General features: G+C 34.6%; 1 protein-coding gene and 1 non-coding gene across 2 annotated transcripts; one reads left to right on the forward strand and one right to left on the reverse strand.

Moving 5' to 3' along the window:
- Positions 1-9,714: 9,714 nt before the first annotated feature.
- LOC137949147 (small nucleolar RNA R71) lies at positions 9,715-9,821 on the reverse strand. The gene has a single exon (XR_011111719.1). It is a non-coding gene; the product is annotated as a small nucleolar RNA R71 (small nucleolar RNA).
- A 2,542-nt stretch (positions 9,822-12,363) lies between these two features.
- On the forward strand, positions 12,364-14,467 carry LOC137947691 (uncharacterized). The gene is made up of 5 exons (XM_068793471.1): positions 12,364-12,804; positions 13,247-13,307; positions 13,396-13,749; positions 14,088-14,177; positions 14,355-14,467. The coding sequence occupies exons 1-5, from the start codon at positions 12,364-12,366 to the stop codon at positions 14,465-14,467; spliced, it is 1,059 nt and encodes a 352-aa protein (XP_068649572.1).
- The last annotated feature ends 11,597 nt before the right edge of the window (positions 14,468-26,064 follow it).

The raw sequence follows: 26,064 nt of genomic DNA on the forward strand, positions 1-26,064 counted from the left end.
CCAAAAAGTATCTGTGATTTGTAGGGATCTTAAACTCTTTTTGTTTTTTATATATTAGGTTTTGCAATCATTGAAAAAGGGGGGGGCGAGGCAATTTTAACTGAGTGTTGACTCCCAAACCGTAAGTCATTTCTAACAAAAATTATAGTTGTTACACATCATTAATTCAACAAAACATTTATGATGATATATGGTTGTTAGGTCCGCTTTTTGTAAAATAGGCAAAAAGTTGGTTGGCTCTGGTAAATATACCACCGCACGTTAACTTGAGAATTTAATTTTTTCTTCTCCTTGAAATTTTTGGATCATTAGGTTATTTGCATCTTCGACGTGTTTCAGGCATGCGTATCCATATTTAAAACATATTAGGATTAGAAATGTCTTTCTTATAAAATTCCACCAAACTATTATGGGTTGTACTAGTGGAATTTCCCAAACATGGATAACAATACTTTGGTGTTCATTTTTAGTGTGTGAAATAATTTTCTTCACTTACATTTATTATAGCTTTCAACTTATTGCATACATAAACTCTAAAATTTTCATTTTTTTGTTGTTGAATTTACCCTTTTCCATGATCACGAACAAGAGAAATAAGAAAGAAAAAGGAGAAAAGGGGAGGAAAGCTATCGGTAGAGAAAAGAAAAAATAAAAAAGAAAAGGGTGTGATGTGTCAAGTAAAGAGGAGAAGAGAGAGAACCAATTCAGGATGAAATGTGTGACTTGATTAATTCCGAATTACTACCTCTCTAATTATAGGACAGGAGGAGGTAGAGTCCCCACACAAGTTGTCATTCAACCCTAATTACATTTTAACTCTAACTCTTCAATATAAGTAAGTCTCAATATAAGCAAGTCTCAATATAAGTAAGTCTCAATATAAGTAACTCTTCAATATAAGTAACTCTTCAATATAAGTAAGTCTTCAATATAAGTAAGTCTCAATATAAGTACGTCTATTCAAACTAGAACTCCTAGAAGACTAATTGGAGTAGAACAAGGAGTTCTTTATTATCCACATGAATATAAGTGATAAGCCAACTTGTGGCCTTATCCTAGTGAGCCCCTCATGATTCTCCAGTGCACCTTGATAATTGTGCCCCACTTGATCTACAAGTCTTCTAAATCAACTCAGCTTGTGGTTCTTTATTCCTTTACTTGATCTTGTTGTGGGAGAGGACTATTCTTTGTGTCTCAAGTCCTTTAGGATTCTTCATGATGACCTAAGTCTTCATGGTGGGTCCCACCTGCTCGAGCAACATGGTGGGCCTCACATTGTAACAATTGTGATCAATTTGCTTTATCTTTTTATTAATAAGAAAAATGGGAAAGTGAAAACTCAAGTTTGGATTTGAAAAAAATTGAACATACAAATTGGGAATGCACAAATACTGAGAGAGATCATTCCAAAAAGTAAATGTGATTTTTAAGAATCATAAACTCTTTTAGTTTTTTAAATATTAGGTTTTGCAATCAATGAAAAAGGGGTGGCGAGGCATTTTTAACTAAATGTTGACTCCCAAACCATAAGTCATATCTAAAAAAATTATAGCCATTACACATCATTAGTCGATCAAAACATTTATGATTATCTCTATTTGTTAGGTCCAATTTTTTTAAAATAGGCCAAAAGTGGGTTTGGCTCTGGTAAATACCGCACCACACGTTAACTTGAGAATTTAATTGTTTCTACTCGAAATTTTTGGGTCATTAGGTCATTTGCATCTTCAACATGTTTCAGGCATGCATAACCATATTTAAAACATGTTAGGATCAATTAGAAATCTCTTTCTTTTAAAATTCCACAAAGCTATTAGAGGTTGTACTAGTGGAATTTCCCAAACATGGATAACAAATCTTTGGTGTTCAATTTTAGTGCGTGAAATAATTTTCTACACTTAAATTTATTATAGTTTTCAATTTTTTGTATACATAAACTCTAAAATTTTTATTTTTTTGTGATCTATTTGCCTTATCTTTTTGTTTAGGAGAAAAATGGGAGAGAGAAAACTCAAGTTTGGATTTGAAAAAAAATTGAACATCCAAAATGGAAATGCTCAAATGTTGAGAGAGATCATTCCCAAAAGTATCAATGATTTTTAAGGATGGTAAACTCTTTTAGTTTTTTATATATTACATTTTGCAATCATCGTAAACGAGGGGGTGAGGCATTTTTAACTTAGTGTTGACTCCTAAACCATAAGTCATTTCTAACAAAAATTATAGCCTTTACACATCATTAATCGATCAAAATATTTACGATGATCTATGATTGTTTTGTCTGCTTTTTGTAAAATAGGCAAAACGTGGGTTCTTTGACTTTCATAAATATCCCACCGCACGTTAACTTACGAATTTAATTTTTTCTACTCCTAGAATTTTTTGGATCATTAGGACATTTGTATCTACAACATGTTTCAGACATGCATATCTATATTTAAAACATGTTAGGATTAGAAATCTCTTTCTTATAAAATTCCACCAAGCTATTAGCGGTTGTACTAGTGGAATTTCCCAAACATGGAGAACAAAATTTTGGTGTTCATTTTTAGTTCGTGAAATAATTATCTTCAATTAAATTTATTATAGTTTTCAATTTTTTGTATACATAAAGTCTTAAATTTTCTTTTTTTTTATCTATTTGCCTTATGTTTTGTTTACAAGAAAAATGGTGACTGAACACTGAAGTTTGGATTTGAAAAAAATTTAACATCCAAAAGGGAAATGCACAAATGCTGAGAAAGATAATTCCAAAAAGTATCTGTGATTTTTAAGGATCTTAAACGCTTTTATATTTTTATATATTAGGTTTTGCAATCATCAAGCCGTAAGTCATTTCTAACAAAAAATTATCGCAGTTACACATCATTAATTGATCAAAACATTTACGGTTGTTAGGTCCAGTTTTTGTAAACATAGGCAAAAAGTGGGTTGGTTGGATCTGGTAAATATCGCACCGCACGTTAACTTGAGAATTTAATTTTTTCTACTCCTTGAAATTTTTGGATCATTAGGTCATTTGCATCCTCAACATGTTTCCGGCATGAATATCCATATTTAAAACATGTTAGGATCAATTAGAAATCTCTTTCTTATAAAATTCCACCAAGCTATTAGGGGTTGTACTAGTGGAATTTCCCAAACTTGGATAACAAAACTTTGTTGTTCATTTTTTGTGCGTGAAATAATTTTCTTCACTTATATTTATTATAGTTTTCATTTTTTTTGCGTAAATAAGCTCCCAAATTTTCATTTCTTGTGATCTATTTGCCTTATCTTTTTGTTTACGAGAAAAATGGGATAGTGAAAACACATGTTTGGATTTGAAAAACAAATTGAACATCCAAAATGGAAATGCAGAAATGCTGAGAGAGATAATTCCAATAAGTATCTATGATTTTTAAGGATTGTAAACTCTTTTAGTTTTTTATATATTACGTTAAGCAATCATCAAAAAAGGGGGGCGAGGCATTTTAAGACTCCCTAACAAAAATTATAGCCTTTACACATCATTAATAGATCAAAACATTTATGATAATCTATAATTGTTTTGTCCGCTTTTTATAAAATAGGAAAAAAATGGGTTCTTTGGCACTTGTAAATATCCCACCGCTTGAGAATTTAATTTTTTCTACTCATAAATTTTTGGATCATTAGGTCAATTGCATGTTCAAAAATTTTCAGGCATGCATATCTTTATTTAAAACATGTTAGGATTATAAATCTCTTTCGTATAAAATTCCACCAAGCTATTAGAGGTTGTACTAGTGGAATTTCCCAAACTTGGATAACAAACCTTTGGTTTTCATTTTTAGCGTGTGAAATAATTTTCTACACTTACATTCATTATAGTTTTCAATTTTTTGCATAAATAAAGTCTAAAATTTTCATTTTGTTGAGATCTATTTGCCTTTTCTTTTTGTTTAAGAGAAAATTGGGAGTGAGAAAACTCAAGTTTGGATTTGAAAAAAAATTGAACAGCCAAAATGGAAATGCACAAATGCTGAGAGAGATCATTCCAAAAAGTATCAGTGATTTTTAAGGATGGTAAACTCTTTTAGTTTTTTATACATTATGTTTTGCAATAATCGGAAAAGGGGGGGTGACGCATTTTTAACATAGTGTTGACTCCCAAACCATAAGTCATTTCTAACAAAAATTATAGCCTTTACACATCATTAATTGATCAAAACATTTACGATGATCTATGATTGTTTTGTCCGCTTTTTGTAAAATATTCAACAAGCGGGTTCTTTGGCTTTGGTAAATATCCCATCGCATGTTAACATGAGAATTAATTTTTTTCTACTCGAAATTTTTGGATCATTAGGTCATTTGCATTTTCAACATGTTTCAGACATGCATATCTATATTTAAAACATGTTAGGATTAGGAATCTCTTTCTTATAAAATTCCACCAAGCTATTAGGGGTTGTACTAGTGGAATTTCCCAAACATGGACAACAAAATTTTTGTGATCATTTTTAGTGCGTGAAATAATTTTCTTCACTTAAATTTATTATAGTTTTCAATTTTTTGCATACATAAAATCTTAAAATTTCTTTTTGTAGTGATCTATTTGCCTTATCTTTTGGTTTATGAGAAAAATGGGTAAGTGAAAACTCAAGTTTGGATTTGAAAAAAATTTAACATCCAAAACGGAAATGCACAAATGCTGAGAGAGATAATTCCAAAAAGTATCTGTGATTTTTAAGGATCTTAAACACTTTTAGTTTTTTATATATTAGGTTTTGCAATCATTGAAAAAGGGGGGAAGAGGCATTTTTAACTGAGTGTTGACTCCCAAATCGTAAGTCATTTCTAACAAAAATTATAGTTGTTACACATCATTAATTGATCAAAACATTTATGATGATCTATGGTTGTAAGGTCCACTTTTTGTAAAATAGGCAAAAAGTTGGTTGGATCTGGTAAATATACCACTGCACGTTAACTTGAGAATTAAATTTTTTCTTCTCCTTGAAAGTTTTGGATCATTAGTTTTATTTGCATCTTCAACGTGTTTCAGGCATGCATATCCATATTTAAAACATATTAGGATTAGAAATGTCTTTCTTATAAAATTCCACCAAGCTATTATGGGTTGTACTAGTGGAATTTCCCAAACATGGATAACAATACTTTGGTGTTCATTTTTAGTGTGTGAAATAATTTTTTTCACTTACATTTATTATAGTTTTCAACTTATTGCATACATAAACTCTAACATTTTCATTTTTTTGTTGTTGAATTTACCCTTTTCCATGATCACGAACAAGAGAAATAAGAAAGAAAAAGGAGAAAAGGGGAGGAAAACTCTCGGTAAGGAAGAGAAAAAATAAAAAAGAAAAGGGTGTGCTGTGTCAAGTAAAGAGGAGGAGAGAGAGAACCAATTCTGGATGGAATGTGTGACTTGATTAATTCCGAATTACTACCTCTCTAATTATAGGACAGGAGGAGGTAGAGTCCCCACACAAGTTGTCATTCAATCCTAAGTAAGTCTCAATATAAGCAAGTTGCAATATAAGTTAGTCTCAATATAAGTAACTCTTCAATATAAGTAAGTCTTCAATATAAGTGAGTCTCAATATAAGTAAGTCAATTCAAACTAGAACTCCTAGAAGACTAATTGGAGTAGAACTAGGAGTTCTTTATTATCCACATGAATATAATGGATAAGCCAACTTGTGGCCATATCCTAGTGAGCCCCTCATGATTCTCCAGTGCACCTTGATAATTGTGCCAGCTCGTGAGATCTTGTGTGCCCCACTTGATCTACAAGTCTTCTAAATCAACTCAGCTTGTGGTTCTTTATTCCTTTACTTGATCTTGTTGTGGGAGAGGACTATTCTTGGTGTCTCAAGTCCGTTAAGATTCTTCATGATGACCTAAGTCTTCATGGTGGGTCCCACCTGCTCGAGCAACATGGTGGGCCCCACATTGTAACAATTGTGGTCAATTTGCTTTATCTTTTTATTAACAAGAAAAATGGGAGAGTGAAAACTCAAGTTTGGATTTGAAAAAAATTGAACATACAAATTGGGAATGCACAAATACTGAGAGAGATCATTCCAAAAAGTAAATGTGATTTTTAAGAATCATAAGCTCTTTTAGTTTTTTAAATATTAGGTTTTGCAATGAACGAAAAAGGGGTGGCGAGGCATTTTTAACTAAATGTTGACTCCCAAACCATAAGTCATATCTAAAAAAATTATAGCCGTTACACATCATCTCTGATTGTTAGGTCCAATTTTTTTAAAATAGGCAAAAAGTGGGTTTGGCTCTGGTAAATATCGCACCACACGTTAACTTGAGAATTTAATTGTTTCTACTCGAAATTTTTGGATCATTAGGTCATTTGCATCTTCAACATGTTTCAGGAATGCATAACCATATTTAAAACATGTTAGGATCAATTAGAAATCTCTTTCGTTTAAAATTCCACAAAGCTATTAGAGGTTGTACTAGTGGAATTTCCCAAACATGGATAACAAATCTTTGGTGTTCATTTTTAGTGCGTGAAAAAATTTTCTACACTTAAATTTATTATAGTTTTCAATTTTTTGTATACATAAACTCTAAAATTTTTATTTTGTTGTGATCTATTTGCCTTATCTTTTTGTTTACGAGAAAAATGGGAGAGAGAAAACTAAAGTTTGGATTTGAAAAAAAATTGAACATCCAAAATGGAAATGCTCAAATGTTGAGAGAGTTCATTCCAAAAAGTATCATTGATTTTTAAGGATTGTAAACTCTACTAGTTTTTTATATATTACATTTTGCAATCATCGTAAAAGAGGGGGCGAGGAATTTTCAACTTAGTGTTGACTCCCGAACCATAAGTCATTTCTAAAAAAAAATTATAGCCTTTACACATCATTAATCGATCAAAATATTTACGATGATCTATGATTGTTTTGTCTGCTTTTTGTAAAATAGGCAAAACGTGGGTTCTTTGGCTTTGATAAATATCCCACCGCACGTTAACTTACGAATTTAATTTTTTCTATTCCTAGAAGTTTTTGGATCAGTAGGTCATTTGTATCTTCAACATGTTTCAGACATGCATATCTATATTTAAAACATGTTAGGATTAGAAATCTCTTTCTTATAAAATTCCACCAAGTTATTAGGGGTTGTACTAGTGGAATTTCCCAAACATGGAGAACAAAATTTTGGTATTCATTTTTAGTGCGTGAAATAATTATCTTCACTTACATTTATTATAGTTTTCAATTTTTTGCATACATAAACTCTTATATTTTCTTTTTTTTGTGTTCTATTTGCCTTATGTTTTGTTTACAAGAAAAATGGTGACTGAACACTGAAGTTTGGATTTGAAAAAAATTTAACATCCAAAATGGAAATTCACAAATGCTGAGAAAGATAATTCCAAAAAGCATCTGTGATTTTTAAGGATCTTAAACGCTTTTATAATTTTATATATTAAGTTTTGTAATCATCAAGCCATAAGTCATTTCTAACAAAAAATTATAGCAGTTACACATCATTAATTGATCAAAACATTTACGGTTGTTAGGTCCAGTTTTTGTAAACATAGGCAAAAAGTGGGTTGGTTGGATCTGGTAAATATCCCACCACAAGTTAACTTGAGAATTTAATTTTTTCTACTCCTTGAAATTTTTGGATCATTAGGTCATTTGCATCTTCAACATGTTTCAGGCATGCATATTGATAGATGCCAGATTCTTGCATGAGAACTAGGTTAATTATAATATAATAACCCTTATAATTGTGTTAAAGGTGGTTATTTATCGGCTTTCAAATGAAACATGCATTTATTGAATTTGGCATTAATTACTGCTTATATTGCATATTTTTCTCTCTTGAATTATATTTCATTATTTTTAGGGTGTATTTCTCCCTAAAATGATTTTTATGGATTAAATTATGGAATTTTAGGAGAATTTTGGTGGAGAAGGAGATATTTACAAAAATGCCATTAGTGAAAGAGAGGGATTTTTAGGGAAAAATCGATCAATAGAAGAGAGGGGGGGGGGGGAAGAAGGGGAGCCGCCAACCGAAACAAGGGAGACCCGAGAGGATTTCCAACGGTCGTTCGCCGCGCCACCGTCGTCCTCCGCCTTCCGGCAACCAAGAACAGACCCAAGGAGAGCTCGAGAGAGTCTCCATCGTGGCGAGTTCGACACTGCCATTTTTTGCTCGCCAGGCCGAGAGGTGACCTGAGAGGGCTCCTCCGGGCCATTCCGTACTCCGACCATCCTCCGGTGTCGATTACCCATTTTCGACCATTTTCGGAGCTATTCCCACTGAGACTCAAGAGAGCCGGTCAGAGGAGGCTCCATTCCGTCGTCCGCTGCACCACCTCGATCCGTGGGTTTCTATCCTTCTTCGTCGGCATCGTCTCTACCTCCGGCCACTTGCTCTTGCAACCTAAAGCCATCAATTTTTGAAAATTGCAGCACCCGTGAGAACGAGCCTTTGTAGCCTGAGCGAGAGGAAGGAGAAGGGGAGTAATCCGTCATTTTGTAATTTAATTTTCCTATAGTTTGAACTTAGGTTTTTAATGTTTATTAAATTTTATTTGAGAATTAATGTTTATTGAATATTTTTTTCTGAATATTTGATTAAATTAGCTAGTTAGGGTAGGATTGTAATTTAAGTTGGATTCTGGTATTTTAATCTGATTTCTTTCATTAACTCTAGGCGCCCGAGAGGGGCTAGATGCAAGGATTGAGAAACCAGATTCATGATTACGTGGCACTCGAGAGAGGCATGAATCACGGTAAAATCCAGAGTTGACATTTCCTATTGTGCAAGTAGTTAATTAGATTATTGCTTGATAATTTTGGATATAATTAGTGTTTAGTTCAGATTGATTCATCACATTTGGTTATGCTAGTTGACTGAAGAATACACAAAATTCAGTCCTCCCTGTCGATATGACCCTCACTTACCGCTAGATTACATGAACAATTTGTACGCTTGCGAGGTATAAAAACCGATGTAATAAAAATTTCACATCAAGTTTTTGGCGCCATTGCCAGGGAGGCGCGTATTGAGTGTATTTCTTTATTCTCCGTGGTCTTAGGTTAGATTTATTTTTCTGCTTTCATAATTTTATATTTTTTTATGAAGTTATTTTTATTTCTTCTAGTTAGTTCATATTTTCAGTAGTTAGTTTGTTAGCATAATTTGATAGTTAGTTTTGTTTCTTTTTGTGTTTTTATGCACAGGCGCCGCTCCCTAGGTGAACCATTACCTCCCTTTGTTGAGGAGGTAGAACATATTTTTAGGAAAACACTAGAAGTCAAGTTAGGAGATACCATGGCCAATCAGGGTGAACCATTACAGTTACTTGCAGTAGGTGACCGTAGAGCCCTGAGGGATTATTCTATCCCATCCAACTTCACATCACCTTCTTGCATTATATTGCCACCCACTACTGCTGCCAGTTATGAGTTGAAACCGGGTGTGATCCAACTCCTCCCTACATTCTATGGGTTGGAGAAGGAGGACCCTTATTATCACATCAAGGAATTTTTAGATATCTGTGCGACTTTCAAATTCCAGAATTTCTCAGATGACTCTATCCGGTTAAAACTTTTTCCATTTTCACTTAAGGATAAGGCCAAGTCTTGGCTTAATTCCTTAGAGGTGGGCATCATTACTTCATGGGACACATTAGTCACGAAATTTTTGTCTAAGAACTTTTCCATTTAGAGAACTAAAACCCTCAAGAGAGAAATCTTCAACTTTATATAGAAGGAGGGTGAACACTTTTATGAGGCTTGGGAGAAATGGAAGGATTTGATCCGTAGGTGTCCGCATCATGGGTTTGAGAAATGGCATTTAGTGCAATACTTTTTATCAAGTTCTTACACCCCAGGTTAGATCCATGGTAGATGCAACAAGTGGTGGGAGTTTAATGGGTAAGAGTGCTAGTGAGGCATGGGACTTCTTTGAAACGTTGAGTGATCAATCTTAGCAATGGGGTTCATCATTTAATGTTGATAGGAGATCCCACGAAGCCAAAAGAGGGGGTCTCTACAAGGTTAGTGAAACACCCATGCTCATGGCCAAGATTGAGGGGTTGACTAGAAAAATTGATGCCCTTATGGTGTCCAAGAGTTCACTTGCTCCTAACCCATCTACTGTCTGTGCCATATGCTCTAGTTCATCTCATCCCACACAAATGTGTCCATCTAGTTCATCCTACCCGGAGCTCCTTGAGGACTTGAATGCAGTCCAGAATTTTCATAGACCAAACCAGAAAGATCTTTTTTTGGAAACATATAATCCGGGTTGGGCTAGGCACCCAAATTTCTCATGGTCCAAGGGCTCACAGGTTGGGGGTCCTCCAGGGTTTACTCAACCCCAAGCTCCGCGCCCACACTTCAGTCAATAACCATTGATTCCAAAAAAACCTTCACTTGAGGATACACTTCAATTACTCATGCATAATACGCAATCCTCCATTGCTAAACTTGAAATGCAAGTGAGTCAGTTGGCCAGCCACATGAGTGAACATGCACAAAATAGACTCCCGAGTCAAACCATTCCTAACCCCAAAAGCACACATGACAGTGGGTCGAGTTCCAATCCCCACCACAAGCAAGCCAAAGCCATAACCACCCTTAGGAGTGCTCGTGAGTTGAACAATGGGGTAGGGACCACTAAGTCTAAGGAGTCAAAGCATGACAATGGGGACACATCATTGAGTGAAGAACCACCAAGTTCTCCACCAACAGCCAGGCAGATCCCTAACCAAGTCCCACCGGCTCCTTATCTTCAAAGGTTATCGGGCCCACCTAGGAAAGGAGATAGCATGCATGAAACGTTGGAACTGTTTAGTAAGGTTCACATTAACATTCCACTTCTTGATGCTATTAGGCAAGTCCCTGCCTATGCCTGATTTTTGAAAGACCTTTGTACACAGAAGAGAAAAAAATGTGTTAACGAAAAGGTCTTTCTTACTGAGAATGTAAGCTCAATTTTGAAACACAACACTCCTCCTAAAGTTAAAGATCCTGGATGCCCCACAATTTCATGTGTCATTGGAGAACATACCATCTAGAGAGCTCTTCTTGACTTAGGGGCAAGTGTGAATTTGCTTCCTTTCTTTGTGTACCAGCAATTAGGTTTGGGTGAATTGAAGGCTACCCCCATCACACTTAAATTAGCTGACCGTTCTGTCAAGATACCACGAGGAATAGTTGAAGATGTTTTGATAAAAGTGGACAAATTTCTGTTCCCGGTTGATTTCACTGTTCTTGATACAAAACCAGTAGGCAATGTGACCAACCAAATTCTTGTCATCCTAGGACGTCACTTTTTAGCCACATCTAATGTTGTCATTCATTGTAAAAGTGGTGAGTTGGAGTTGTCTTTTGGAAATTTTAAGGTCTCGTTGAATGTGTTTAATGTCGAGCACCATCCACTTGAGTCTGATGATCCGAGTCCTGCATTTAAGATAGAGATGGTTATGCTTGATGACGAATCCACTCTTGAATCTTTTGAGTCTTACATAACATCTTTCAACATGGACTATTTTGATGAGGAAACATATTTCCGAGAGGTTGACTCTTTACTTAGTTCTGTACCTCTGTTGGAGGAACCTTATGAGGTTGTCACAACTGATCATCCACATGATCTTCATCTTGACTTGGACAAACCTCTTGAAACTTCCAAGCTAGATCTTAAGCCACTTCCTCCCACGTTGAAGTATGCGTTCTTGGGGCCCATGAACTCATTGCTAGTCATTATTGCCTCTGATTTGAGTACTGAGCAGGAGGAACAATTGACTGAAGTTTTACAAGCACACAGAGAGGCATTGGGGTGGACTCTTGATGCCTTAAAAGGGATTAGACCCTCCATATGCATGCATCATATTCATTTGGAGGAGGGTACTAAAGCCTCACGTGAGATGCAACGTAGGTTAAATCCCCATATGCAGGAGGTTGTGTGAGAAGAAGTCATCAGGTTGCTTGTGACAGGCATCATTTACCCTATTCTGATAGCACCTAGGTGAGTCCAATTCAAGTTGTCCCTAAGAAAGGGGGGATAAAGATAATGAAAAATGAGAGTGGTGAATTGATTCCCACAAGAACTACCACCAAGTGGCGTGTCTGCATTGACTATAGAAAACTTAATTTTGCCACAAGGAAGGATCACTTCCCACTACCTTTCATTGATCAGGTGCTAGAGCGATTGGCCGGCCACAATTTTTATTGCTTCTTAGATGGATACTTCGGCTACAATCAAATTCCCATTGCTCCAGAAGACCAGGAAAAGACCACATTCACGTGTCCGTTTGGCACCTTTGCTTACAGAAGCATGCCTTTTGGTTTATGCAATGTGCCCACCACTTTCCAACGGTGCATGATGAGTATCTTTTCTGACATGATTGGTGACTTTTTAGAGGTCTTTATGGATGAATTTTCTGTGTTTGTCTCTAGCTTTGAGACATGTCTGCATAATCTTTCACTGGTATTGTCCCGTTGCATTAAGACCAATTTAATCTTGAATTGGGAGAAATGCCACTTCATGGTAAAAGAAGGAATTGTTTTAGGAAATGTAGTGTCTAAGCGGGGTATAGAAGCGGACAAAGCCAAGGTTGACCTAATTGAAAATCTGCCACCACCTACTTCTGTGAAGGGGGTGTGTTCTTTCCTTGGCCATGCTGGGTTCAATAGGCACTTCATTAAGGACTTTAGCAAAATTTCTCGTCCTTTGACGAATTTGCTTGCTCAAGATGTTTTTTTTGCCTTTGATGATACCTGTATTCATGATTTTGAGACACTGAAGAAATGTTTATCCACTGTACCCATTGTCCAACCCCCTACTTGGTCTTTACCTTTTGAGTTGATGTGTGATGACTCTGATTATGCATTGGGGGTTGTTTTGGGGCAAAAGACGGATAAAATTCCCTGTGTCATTCAGTATACTAGCCGCACTCTTCATGATGCTCAATTGAATTACACTACTACTGAGAAGGAGTTGCTAGCTGTTGTGTTTGCCTTGAAAAAATTCAGATCATATCTGTTAGGGTCAAAGGTTATAGTGTTCACTGATCAACGACACTAAACCTAGCTTGATTAGATGTATTTTGCAATTGCAAGAATTTGACCTTGAGTTTCGAGATAAGAAGGGTTGTGAGAATGTTGTTGCTGATCATCTATCTAGGATCTATGTAGCACCTCAGGAAGGATCCCTTCCTTTGAATGATTCCTTCCCTGATGAACAACTTCTCCAAGTTTCCTAGTTGCCTTGGTTTGCTGACATAGTCAACTATCTTGTAACTTGTAAGATTCCTTATTATTGGAGTAAACAAGATCGATTGAAATTCTTTTCCCAAGTCAAACATTTTTTTTTGGGATGAGCCTAATTTGTTCAAGGTGTGTCCTGACCAAGTCATTAGGCGATGTGTACCTGAGCAAGACTTTGCCAACATTCTTGAATTTTGTCATTCCCACGCATGTGGTGAACATTTTGCTTCTAGAAAGACCGTGGCTAAAGTCTTGCGATGTGGTTTCTATTGGCCTTCATTATTTAGAGATGCCCATGAGTTTTTTCGTGTGTGTGATAGATGCCAACGGACTGGTTGTTTGTCTAGGAAGAACATGATGCCTCTTAATCCCATTCCTATTGTTGAATTGTTTGATGTGTGGGGTATTAACTTCATGGGGCCTTTTCTTGTCTCGTTCGGCTGTCAATACATCCTTGTTGCTATTGAATATGTCTCTAGATGGATTGAAGCTATTGCATGTAAGACAAATGATCACAAAGTGGTGGTAAGTTTTTAAAAGAAAACATCTTTAATAGGTTTGGTACCCCGAGAGCGATCATCAGTGATGGGGGATCTCATTTTTGTAACAGAGCATTTCAGACCTTGTTGAAGAAATACTCCATCACTCATCGGGTGTCCACTCTATACCACCCGCAAACTTGTGGTCAAGTGGAAATCTCTAATAGGGAGATCAAACGGATTTTTGAGAAGTTGGTTCGCTTTGATAGGAAAGATTGGTCCACTCGATTGGACGATGCTTTATGGGCCTATTGAACTGCTTATAAGACTCCTATTGGGATGTCTCCATTTCGCCTAGTGTTCGGCAAAGCATGTCATTTACCTACTGAGCTTGAGCATAAAGCTTATTGGGCCATTAAGGCTTTGAATTTTGATTTGACTCAAGCGGGTGAGGAGAGGAAATTGCAATTGAATGAGTTGGAGGAGATACGTCATGATGCTTATGAGAATGCCAAACTGTATAAGGAGCGAACAAAACTTTTACATGATAAATCTATTTTTTGCAAGTCTTTTACTATTGGGCAGAATGTTTTACTTTATAACTCATGATTGCATTTGTTTCCAGGCAAGTTGAGATCCAGGTGGTCAGGTCCATTTGAGGTTACACAGGTGTTTCCTCATGGCGTTGTTGATATTCGCAATCACGGAGACGGGTCAGTCTTCAAATTTAACGGTTAGAGGCTCAAACCGTATCTTGAGAATGTCCCCACACCGGAGGAGGTGATGGTGATTTTCTTGGAGTAACATGTCCATTCATCTTGACTGCGTCAAAGTCTTGCTTACAACTATAAACTTAGCACATTGTGGGAAATCCCCATGTTTCTATCCATTTGTACATTACAGTTTTATTTTTGGTTTATTCATTCTTATTGGGATAACCTTTGGTGTACTCTGGTTTTGATTGATTGGAGGTCCCCCGACGATGCCGGCCCAGTCATGGACTCGGGGTACTCTCTTGCCGGCTGAAAGCATAAATGGTTTTAGTAGTTGATGACCAGACTTTTGGTCCCTAGTTTGAGAGGTCTGTACTCAAACAACCGATCTAGGATTGACCAGTTCGATCTTGAAGTATTGAATGAAAACCTTATGGTGAGTAACTCAAGGACTTGTGTTCAGCGCGTGATTCCTGCTGCCTTCAGTGGCCAGTCACAAGGAGATTTCTTCAAAGTGTGATGTGTGATAGTTGTTTCATCTACAAATGATTACCTACGAGTATGGCTAATACGAGTAAACCTTCTTCAAGGGAGACTATGTATCATTCCTGGGGGTCTTTATTGACTCTTCGGTATTATTGTTGATGACCAAACACATATGGTCCCACCTATGGATTTAGGAGCCTTGAGGGAGCTTAACCCTTACTCTGCTGGAGTATAACCAGCTAAGTTGTGAGTCAACTGGAGTATAATCAGATATTTTAATGATTATTAGTTGGTTTGTTTGGTGTTTTAACTTTTCCCCATTGATGACAATGTCAGGTTTAGGTTTGGGAGGGAAAACAACTCTTTTATGTCTTAGCAATGATTTTCTTTTGATTTTTGTTCGTGGTTTTCAAATTACTCCTCTTAGTATGTGGTTAACTTTAGTAGAGTTAAAATAAATTGCTCAAATGTGGTTCTTAGTATGTGGAAAACTGTGTAGAATATGCATATTAGAAATCTGATATCATTTGTTGTGATCCATGAGAATTAAGTGGGATAACTTACTATTGCATTAAACTTGGAACTTAGTTGCAAAAGAGAACATGTAAATCTAGTGTTGATCTATGTTAGTCTGAATAGTCTTGTATGCCTATTTGATCTTATTCTTTTTTATATCTCAGTGAAATTATTTGTAGTAATGTATGAATGCAAATGGAAATGCTCTTGCTTGCAAAAGACAGATAACCTCAGAAACAGCTTGGGCAAACCCAGGGACATGCACCGGAATAGTCGGTTACTTAAAAAATAAATGCATGTGCAGAGAGGAAGAATACAAAATGGTGGTAATGCCAAAAGTATTCAGTGAAAAACAATTATTATGCTGGTAATAGTGAAAAATGGGTTTAAATATGGAAGCAATGAGTTTCCTTAACTTTGATGTTGAATTTTAAGTTGAAAGAAGTTGCAGGTCAAGATTGAAATATGTATACTTCTTTTGTGAGATTGTTAGGCAACTGGCTTACTCTACTATTTTCTCTTAATTGTGATGTGACCAGGATTTTATTGTTATCTGTTGCCTCTTTGTTCTGTTGAAGTAATTGTTTATGGGTCACATTGGTTCATGTGGAATACCCGTGAGTGTATTTGGATTGATAATTTGTTATATTTTACACAGGTTTTCAAATTGAGCAGGGTTTCAAATGATTTTCAGACATTTTATGATACTAAGTGTTTGTCATATGCTCATGAGGAGTAGATTTTCTTCAGTTTTCTTTTTATATTGTTGATTTAGATGAATTTTGTGGGTAAATTCCATGCAAACCCTCACGAGACACAACTCGTCCACTACCGTAAAGTAGGGGTTTAACGACTTGTTGCATATGCTAAATGCAATCGTGTTCCCTACGAAAGTGGCATTTTGTTTTCTTAGGCTTAATTTTGGTTCTGTTGTTGTTTTGCTAGGGACTAGCAAAGATTTAGGTTTGGGGGTGTGATAGATGCCAGATTCTGACATGAGAACTAGGTTAATTATAATAAAATAACCTTATAATTGTGTTATAGGTGGTTATTTATCGTTTTTCAAATGAAATGTGCATTTATTGAATTTGGCATTAATCACTGCTTATATTACATATTTTTCTCTCCTGAATTATATATCATTACTTTTAGGGTTTATTTCTTCCTAAAATGATTTTTATGGATTCAATTATGGAATTTCAAGAGAATTTTGATGGAGAAGGAGATATTTAAAAAATGCCATTAGTGAAAGAGAGGGATTTTTAGGGCAAAATCGATCAATAGAAGTGGGAGCACCGGGGGGGGAGACCGTAAGAAGGGAGACCCGAGAAGATTTCCAGCCGTCGTTCGCCGCGCCACCGTCATCCACCGACGTCTGGCAACCGAGAACAGACCCGAGGAGAGCTCGAGAGAGTCTCCATCGTGGCGAGTTCGACATTGCAATTTTTTGCTCGCCAGGCCGAGAGGTGACCCGAGAGGGCTCCTCCGACGCTGATTCTTCATTCCGACCATCCTTCGGCGTCGATTACCCATTTTCGACCATTTCTGGAGCTATTCCGACTCTGACTGAGACTCGAGAGAGCCAGTCAGAGGACTTCGGCTCCATTCCGTCGTCAGCCACACCACCTCCATCCGGGGGTTTCTATCCTTCTTCGCCGGTGTCATCTCTACCTCCGGCCACTCGCTCTTGCAACCCGAAGCCATCAATTTCTGGAAATTGCAGCACCCGTGAGAACGAGCCTTTGCTGCCGAAGCGATAGGAAGGAGAAGGGGAGTAATCCATCATTTTTTAATTTAATTTTCCTATAGTTTAAACTTAGGTTTTGAATGTTTATTAAATTTGATTTGAGAATTAATGTTTATCGAATATTTGTTTTCCGAATATTTGATTAAATTAGCTAGTTAGGGTAGGATTGTAATTTAGGTTGAATTCTAGTATTTTAATCTGATTTCTGCCATTAACTTTAGGCGCCTAAAAGGGGCTAGATGCAAGGATTGAGAAACCAGATTCGTGATTATGTGGCGTTCGAGAGAGGCATGAATCATGATAAAATCCAGAGTTGACGTTTTCTGTTGTGCAAGTAGTTAATTAGATTAGTGCTTGATAATTTAGGATATAATTAGTGTTTAGTTCAGATTAATTCATCATATTTGGTTATGCTAGTTGACTGAAGAATACACAAAATTCAGTCCTCTCTGTGCATATCACCCTCGCTTACCGCTAGATTACATGAACGATTCATATGCTTGCGAGGTATAAAAGCCGATGAAATAAAATTTTCACATCACATATCCATAATTAAAACATATTAGGATTCGAAATCTCTTTCTTATAAAATTCCACCAAACAATTAGGGGTTGTACTAGTGGAATTTCCCAAACATGGATAACAAAACTTTGATGTTCATTTTTAGTGCGTGAAATAATTTTCTTCACTTACATTTATTATAGTTTTTAACTTATTGCATACATAAACTCTAAAATCTTCATTTTGTTGTTGTTGAATTTAGGTTCCCTTTTCCATGATTCACGAACTAGAGAAATAAGAAAGAAAAATGAGAAAAGGGGAGGAAAGCTCTCGGTAGAGAGGAGAAAAAAGAAAAAAGAAAAGGGTGAGCTGCGTAATGTAAGGAGGGTGAGAGAGAGAACCAATTCGGGATTGAATGTGTGACTTGATTAATTCCGAATTACTACCTCTCTATTTATAGGAGAGGAGGAGGTAGAGTCCCCATACAAGTTGTCATTCAATCCTAATTACATTCTAACTCTAACTCTTCAATATAAGTAAGTCTAAATATAAGTAAGTCTCAATATAAGTAAGTCTCAATATAAGTAACTCTTCATATAAGTAACTCTTCAATATAAGTAAGTCTCAATATAAATAAGTCTATTCAAACTAGAACTCCTAGAAGACTAATTGGAGTAGAACTAGGAGTTCTTTATTATCCACATGAATAAAGGGATAAGCCAACTTGTGGCCTTACCCTAGTGAGCCCCTCATGATTCTCCGGTGCACCTTGATAATTGTACCAGCTCGTGAGATCATGTGGGCCCCACTTGATATGCAAGTCTTCTAAATCAACTCAGCTTGTGGGTCATGATTCCTTTACTTGATCTTGTTGTGGGAGAGGACTATTCTTGGTGTCACAAGTCCTCTAGGATTCTTCATGATGACCTACATGCTCATGGTGGGTCCCACCTGTTTGAGCAACATGGTGGGCCCCACATTGTAACAGTTGTGATCAATTTGCCTTATCTTTTTATTTACGAGAAAAATGGGAGAGAGAAAACTCAAGTTTGGATTTGAAAAAAAATTGAACATACAAATTGGGAATGCACAAATGCTGAGAGAGATAATTCCAAAAAGTATCTATGATTTTTAAGGATCATAAACTCTTTTAGGTTTTTAAATATTAGGTTTTGCAATCAACGAAAAAGGGGCGGCGAGGCATTTTTAACTAAGTGTTGACTCCCAAACCATAAGTCATTTCTAACAAAAATTGTAGCCATTACACATCATTAGTCGATCAAAACATTTAAAATTATCGATGATTGTTAGGTCTGATTTTTGTAAAATAGGCAAAAAGTGGGTTGTTTGGCTCTAGTAAATATCGCACCACACGTTAACTTGAGAATTTAATTGTTTCTAATCTTTGAAATTTTTGGATCATTTGGTTATTTGCATCTTCAACATGTTTCAGGCATGCATATCCATATTTAAAATATGTTAGGATCAATTAGAAATCTCTTTCTTTTAAAATTCCACCAAGCTATTAGAGGTTGTACTAGTGGAATTTCCCAAACATGGATAACAAAACTATGGTGTTCATTTTTAGTGCTGAAATAATTTTTTGTAATTGCATTTATTATATTTTTCAATTTTTTACATACATAAACTCTAAAATTTTCATTTTGTTGTGATGTATTTTCCTTATCTTTTTGTTTACAAGAAAAATGGGAAAGAGAAAACTCAAGTTTGGATTTGAAAAAAAATTGAACATCCAAAATGGATATGCACAAATGCTGAGAGTCATCATTCCAAAAAGTATCTGTGATTTTTAAGGATCGTAAATTGTTTTAGTTTTTTATATATTATGTTTTACAATCATCTGAAAAGGAGGGGGGGGGGGGGGGTTAGCAGTTTTAACTGAGTGTTGACTCCCAAACCATAAGTCATTTCTAACAAAAATTATAGTCGTTACACTACATTAATCGATCAAAACATTAACGATGATCTATGATTGTTAGGTCCGCATTTCGTAAAATAGGCAAAAAGTGGGTTGTTAGGCTCTATTAAATATCCCACCGCACGTTAAGTTGAGAATTTAATTTTTTCTACTCGAAATTTTTGGATCATTAGGATCATTTGCATCTTCAACATGTTTCAGGCATGCATATCCATATTTAAAACATGTTAGGATCAATTAGAAATCTATTTCTTATAAAATTCCACCAAGCTATAAGGGGTTGTACTAGAGGAATTTCCCAAACAAGGACAACAAAACTTTGGTGTCATTTTTAGTGCGTGAAATAATTTTCTTCGCTTACATTTATTATAGTTTTCATTATTTTTTATACATAAACTCTAAAATTTTCATTTTGTTGTTATCTATTTGCCTTATCTTTTTTTTTACGAGAAAAGTGCGAGAGTGAAAACTCAAGTTTGGTTTTGAAAAAAAATTGAACAATCAAAATGGAAATGCACAAATGATGAGAGACATAATTCCAAAAACTCTCTATGATTTTTAAGGAGTGTAAACTCTTTTAGTTTCTTATATATTAGGTTTTGCAATCATCGGAAAAGTGGGGGGGGGGGGGGGGGGGGTGGGTGCGGCGGGGATGCATTTTTAACTGAGTGTTGACTCAAAAACCATAAGTCATTTCTAACGCCATTACACATCAATAATTGATCAAAACTTTTACGGTGATCTATGATTGTTAGGTCCAGTTTTTGTAAAATAGACAAAAAGTGGGTTGTTCGGTTGTGGTAAATGTCCCCACCGCACGATAATTTGAGAATTTAACTTTTTCTACTGCTTGAAATTTTTGGATCATTAGGTCATTTGCATCTTCAACATGTGTCAGGCATGCATATCCATATTTAAAACATGTTAAGATCAATTAGAAATTTCTTTCTTATAAAATTCCACCAAGCTATTAGGGGTTGTACAAGTGGAATTTCCCAAACTTGGATAACAAAAATTTTGTGTTCATTTTCAGTGCATGACATACTTTTCTTCCCTTACATTTATTATAGTTTTCAATTTTGCATACATAAATTCTAAAAATTTCAATTGGTTGTGATCTATTTGCCTTATCTTTTTATTTATGAGAAAAATGGGAGAGTGAAAATTCAAGTTTGGATTTGAAATAAAATTGAACATCCAAAGTGGAAATGCTCAACTGCTAAGAGAGATAATTCCAAAAAGTATTTGTGATTTTTAAGGAATGTAAAATCTTTTAGTTTTTTAGATATTAGGTTTTGCAATCATCGAAAAAGGGGGGAGGCATTTTTAACTGAGTGTTGACTCCCAAACCATAAGTCATTTTAAAAAAAATTTATAGCCGTTACACATCATTAATCAATAAAAATATTAATGATGATTTATGATTTTTAGGTCCACTTTTTTTAAAATAGGCAAAAAGTGGGTGGTTTGGGTCTCGTAAATAACCTACAACACGTTAACTTGAGAATTTAATTTTTTCTACTCCTTAAAATTTTGGATCATTATGTCATTTGCATCTTCAACTTGTTTCAGGCATACATATCCATATTTAAAACATGTTAGGATCAATTAGAAATTTCTTTCTTATAAAATTTCACTAAGCTATTAGGGGTTGTACTAATGAAATTTCCCAAACATGGATAATAAAACTTTGGTGCTCATTTTTAGTGCGTGAAATAATTTTCTTCTCTTACATTTATTAATACGTGTTTCAGACATGCATATCCATATTTAAAACATGTTAGGATCAATTAGAAATCTCTTTCTAATAAAATTCTACCAACCTATTAGGGGTTGTACTAGTGGAATTAACCAAACATGGATAACAAAACTTTGGTGTTCATTTTTTGTCCATAAAATAATTTTCTTCACTTACATTTATTGTAGTTTTATATTATTTTTGTAGTTTTATATTATTTTCATACATAAACTCTAAAATTTTCATTTGGTTGTGATCTTGCCTTATATTTTTATTTATGAGAAAAATGGTAGAGTGAAAACTCAAGATTGGATTAGAAAAAAAATTGAACATCCAAAGTAGAAATGCACAAATGCTCAGAGAGAAAATTCCAAAAAGTATCTATGATTTTTAAGGAATGTAAACTCTTTTAATTTTTTGTATATAACATTTTGCAATCACCGGAATAGGGGGGGCAAGGCATTTTTAACTGAGTGTTGACTCCCAAACAATAAGTCACATCTATGATTGTTAGGTCCAATTTTCGTAAAATAGGCAAAAAGTTGGTTGTTTGGCTCTTGTAAATAACCCACTGCACGTTTACTTGAAAATATAATTTTTTCTACTCCTTGAAATTTTTGGATCATTAGGTCATTTGCATCTTCAACATGTTTTAGGCATGCTTATCCATATTTAAAACATGTTAGGATCAATTAGAAATCTCTTCCTTATAAAAGTCATCCAAGCTATTACGTGTTTTACTAGTGGAGTTTCCAAAACAAGGATAACTAAACTTTGGTGTTCATTTTTAGTGCATGAAATAATTTTCTTCACTTACATTTATTATAGTTTTCAATTTTTTGCATACTGAAACTCTAAAATTTTCATTTTGTTGTGATCTACTTGCCTTACCTTTTTGTTTACGTGAAAAATGCGAGAGTGAAAACTCAAGTTTGGATTTGAAAAAAAAATGTACATCCAAAATGGAATTGCACAAATGCTGAGAGAGATAATTCCAAAAAGTATCAGTGATTTTTAAGGATTGTAAACTCTTTTAGTTTTTTATATATTTGGTTTTGCAAACATTGGAATGGGGGGGGGGGGGGGGGGGGGGGGGACGATTCATGTTTAACTGAGTATTGACTCCCAAACCATAAGTCATTTCTAACAAAAATTATAACCGTTACACATCATTAATCAATCAAAACATTTACAATGATCTAGGAATGTTATGTCCACTTTTTGTAAAATAGGCAAAAAAGGGTTGTTTCGCTTCAGTAAATATCCCACCGCACGTACACTTGAGAATTTAATTTGTTATACTTAATCAAAATTTTGGATCATTAGGTCATTTGCATCTGCAATATGTTTCAGGCATGCATATCCATATTTAAAACATGTTAGGATCAATTAGAAATCTCTTTCATATAAAATTCCACCAAGCTATTAGGGGTTGTACTAGTAGAATTTCCCAAACATGGATATCAAAACTTTGGTGTTCATTTTTTGTGCTTGAAATTACTTTCTTCACTTACATTTATTATAGTTTTCAGTTTTTTACATACATAAACTCTAAAATTATCATTTTGTTGTGATCTATTTTCCTTATCTTTTTGTTTACGAGAAAAATGGGTGAGTGAAAACTAAAGTATGGATTTGAAAAAAAATTGAACATCCAAAATAGAAATGCACAAATTCTGAGAGAGATAATTCCAAAAAGTATCTGAGATTTTTAAGGAATGTAAACTCTTTTAGTTTTTTATATATTAGATTTTGCAATCATCAAAAAAGTTGGGGCGAGGCATTTGTAACTGAGTGTTGACTCCCAAACCATAAGTCATTTCTAAAGCCGTTACACTTCATTAACCAATCAAAACATCTACGATGATCTATGATTGTTAGGTTGGCTTTTTTTAAAATAGGTAAACAGTGGATTGTTTGGCTCGAGTAAATATCCCACCGCAAGTTAACTTGAGAATTTAATTTTTTCTACTCCTTGAAATTTTTGGATCATTAGGTCATTTGCATCTTTAACATGTTTCAGGCATGCATATCCATATTTAAAACTAGTTAGGATCAATTAGAAATCTCTTTCTTATAAAATTCCACCAAGCTATTAGGGGTTGTAATAGCTAAATTTACAAAACATGGATAACAAAATTTTGGTGTTCATTTTTAGTGCGTGAAATAATTTTCTTCACTTACATTTATTAAAGTTTTATTTTTTTGCATACATAATCTCTTAAATTTTCATTTTTGTTGTGATCTATTTGCCTTATCTTTTTGTTTACGAGAAAAATGGGAGAGTGAAAACTCAAGTTTGGATTTGAAAAAAATTGAACATGCAAAATGGAAATGCCTAAATGCTAAGAGAGAAAATTCCAAAAATTATCTGTGATTTTTATGCATTGTAAGCTCTTTTAGTTTTTTATATATTAGGTTTAGCAATCATCAGAAAAGGGGGGAGGGGAGGGGAGGGGGATTGTGGTGAGGCATTTTTATCTTTGTGTTCACTCCCAAACCCTAAGTCATTTCTAACAAAAATTATACCCGTTACACATCATTAATCAAAGCATTTAAAATGATCAATGAGTTTTATGTCCATTTTTTGTAAAATAGGCAAAAAGTAGGTTGTTTGGCTCTGGTAAATATCCCACCGCACGTTAACTTGAGAATTTAATTTTTTCTACTCCTTGAAATTTTTGGATCATTAGGTTATTTTCATCTTCAACATGTTTTAGGCATGCATATCCATATTTAAAACATGTTAGCATCAATTAGAAATCTCTTTCTTATAAAATTCCACCAAGTTATTAGGGGTTGTACTAGTAGAATTTTCCGAACATGGATAAAAAAAGTTTGGTGTTCATTTTTAGTGCATGAAATAACTTTCTTCTTTTACTTTTATTATATTTTTCAATTTTTTGCATACATAAACTCTAAAATTTTCATTTTGTTGTGATCTATTTGCCTTATTTTTTTGTTTATGAGAAAAATGGGAGAGTGAAATCTAAAGTTTGGATTAGAAAAAAAAATTGAACATAAAAAATGGAAATGCGTAAATGCTGAAAGAGATAATTCCAACAAGTATATGTGATTTTTACGGATGGTAAACTCTTTTAGTTTTTTATATATAAGGTTTTGCAATCATCGAAAAGGTGGGAGGAGGGGGGGTGAGGCATTTCTAACTGAGTGTTGACTTCCAAGTCATAAGTCATTTCTAATAAAAATTATAGCCATTACACATCATTAATCAATCTAAACATTTACGATGATCTATGATTGTTAGGTCCGCATTTTTTAAAATAGGCAAAAAGTGGGCTGTTTGACTTAGGTAAATATCCAACCACACGTTAACTTGAGAATTTAATTTTTTCTACTCCTTGAAATTTTTGGATCATTAGGTCATTTGCATCTTTAACATGTTTCAGGCATCCATATCCATATTAAAAACTTGTAAGGATCAATTAGAAATATCTTTCTTATAAAATTCCACCATGCTATTAGGGGTTGTAATAGTTGAATTTCCCAAACATGGATAACAAAACTTTAGTGTTGACTTTTAGTGCTTGAAATAATTTTTTTCACTTACATTTATCATAGTTTTCAATTTTTTGCATACATAATCTCTTAAAATTTCATTTTGTTGTGATCTATTCCCCTTATCTTTTTTTTTACAAGAAAAACAGGAGAGTCAAAACTCAAGTTAGGATTTGAAAAAAAATTGAACATCCAAAATGGAAATGCACAAATGCTGAGAGAGATAATTTCAAAAGGTATATGTGATTTTTAAGGATTGTAAACTCTTTTAGTTTTTTATATATTAGGTTATGCAATCATCGAAAAAGGGGAAGGCGAGGGGGGGGGGGGGGGGGGGGGGGGGGGGGAGGGGAGGCATATCTATCTGAGTGTTGACTTCCAAACCATAAGTCATATCAAATAAAAATAATAGCCGTTACACTTCATTAATCGATCAAAAAATTTACAATGATCTATGATTGTTATGTCCGCTTTTTAAAATAGGCAAAAAGTGGGTTGTTTGTCTCTAGTAAATATCCCACCGCACGTTAACTTGAGAATTTAATTTTTTCTACTCCTTGAAATGTTTGGATCATTAGGTCATTGGCGTCTTCAACATGTTTTAGGCATGCATACATATATATATTTAAAACATGTTAGGATCAATTAGAAATCTCTTTCTGATAAAATTCCACCAAGCTATTAGGGGTTGTACCTGTGGAATTTAACAAACAAGGAAAACAAAACTTTGTTGTTCATTTTTAGTGCGTGAAATAACTTTTTTCACTTAAATTTATTATAGTTTTCAATTTTTTTCATACATAAATTCTAAAATTTTCATTTTGTTGTGGTCTATTTGCCTTATCTTTTTGTTTACGAGAAAAATGGGAGAGTTAAAACTCAAGTTTGAATTTGAAAATAAATTGAACATCCAAAATGGAAATGCACAAATGCTAAGAGAGATGATTCCAAGTAGTATATGTGATTATTAAGGATTTTAAACTCTTTTAGTTTTTTATATATTAGCTTTTAAAATCATCGAAATATGGAGGGTGAGGCATTTCTAGCTGAGTGTTGACTTCTAAACCATAAGTCATTTCTAATAAAAATTATAGCCGTTACACATCATTAATTGATCAAAACATTTACGATGATCTATGATTGTTAGGTCCGCATTTTGTAAAATAAGCAGAAAGT

The sequence above is a fragment of the Aristolochia californica genome, unplaced genomic scaffold (assembly GCF_029961685.1).
Source record: "Aristolochia californica isolate CCGP_79_NKW_82.1479 unplaced genomic scaffold, dmAriCali1.0.hap1 SCAF_13, whole genome shotgun sequence".
In the NCBI taxonomy this organism is placed as follows: Eukaryota; Viridiplantae; Streptophyta; class Magnoliopsida; order Piperales; family Aristolochiaceae; genus Aristolochia; species Aristolochia californica.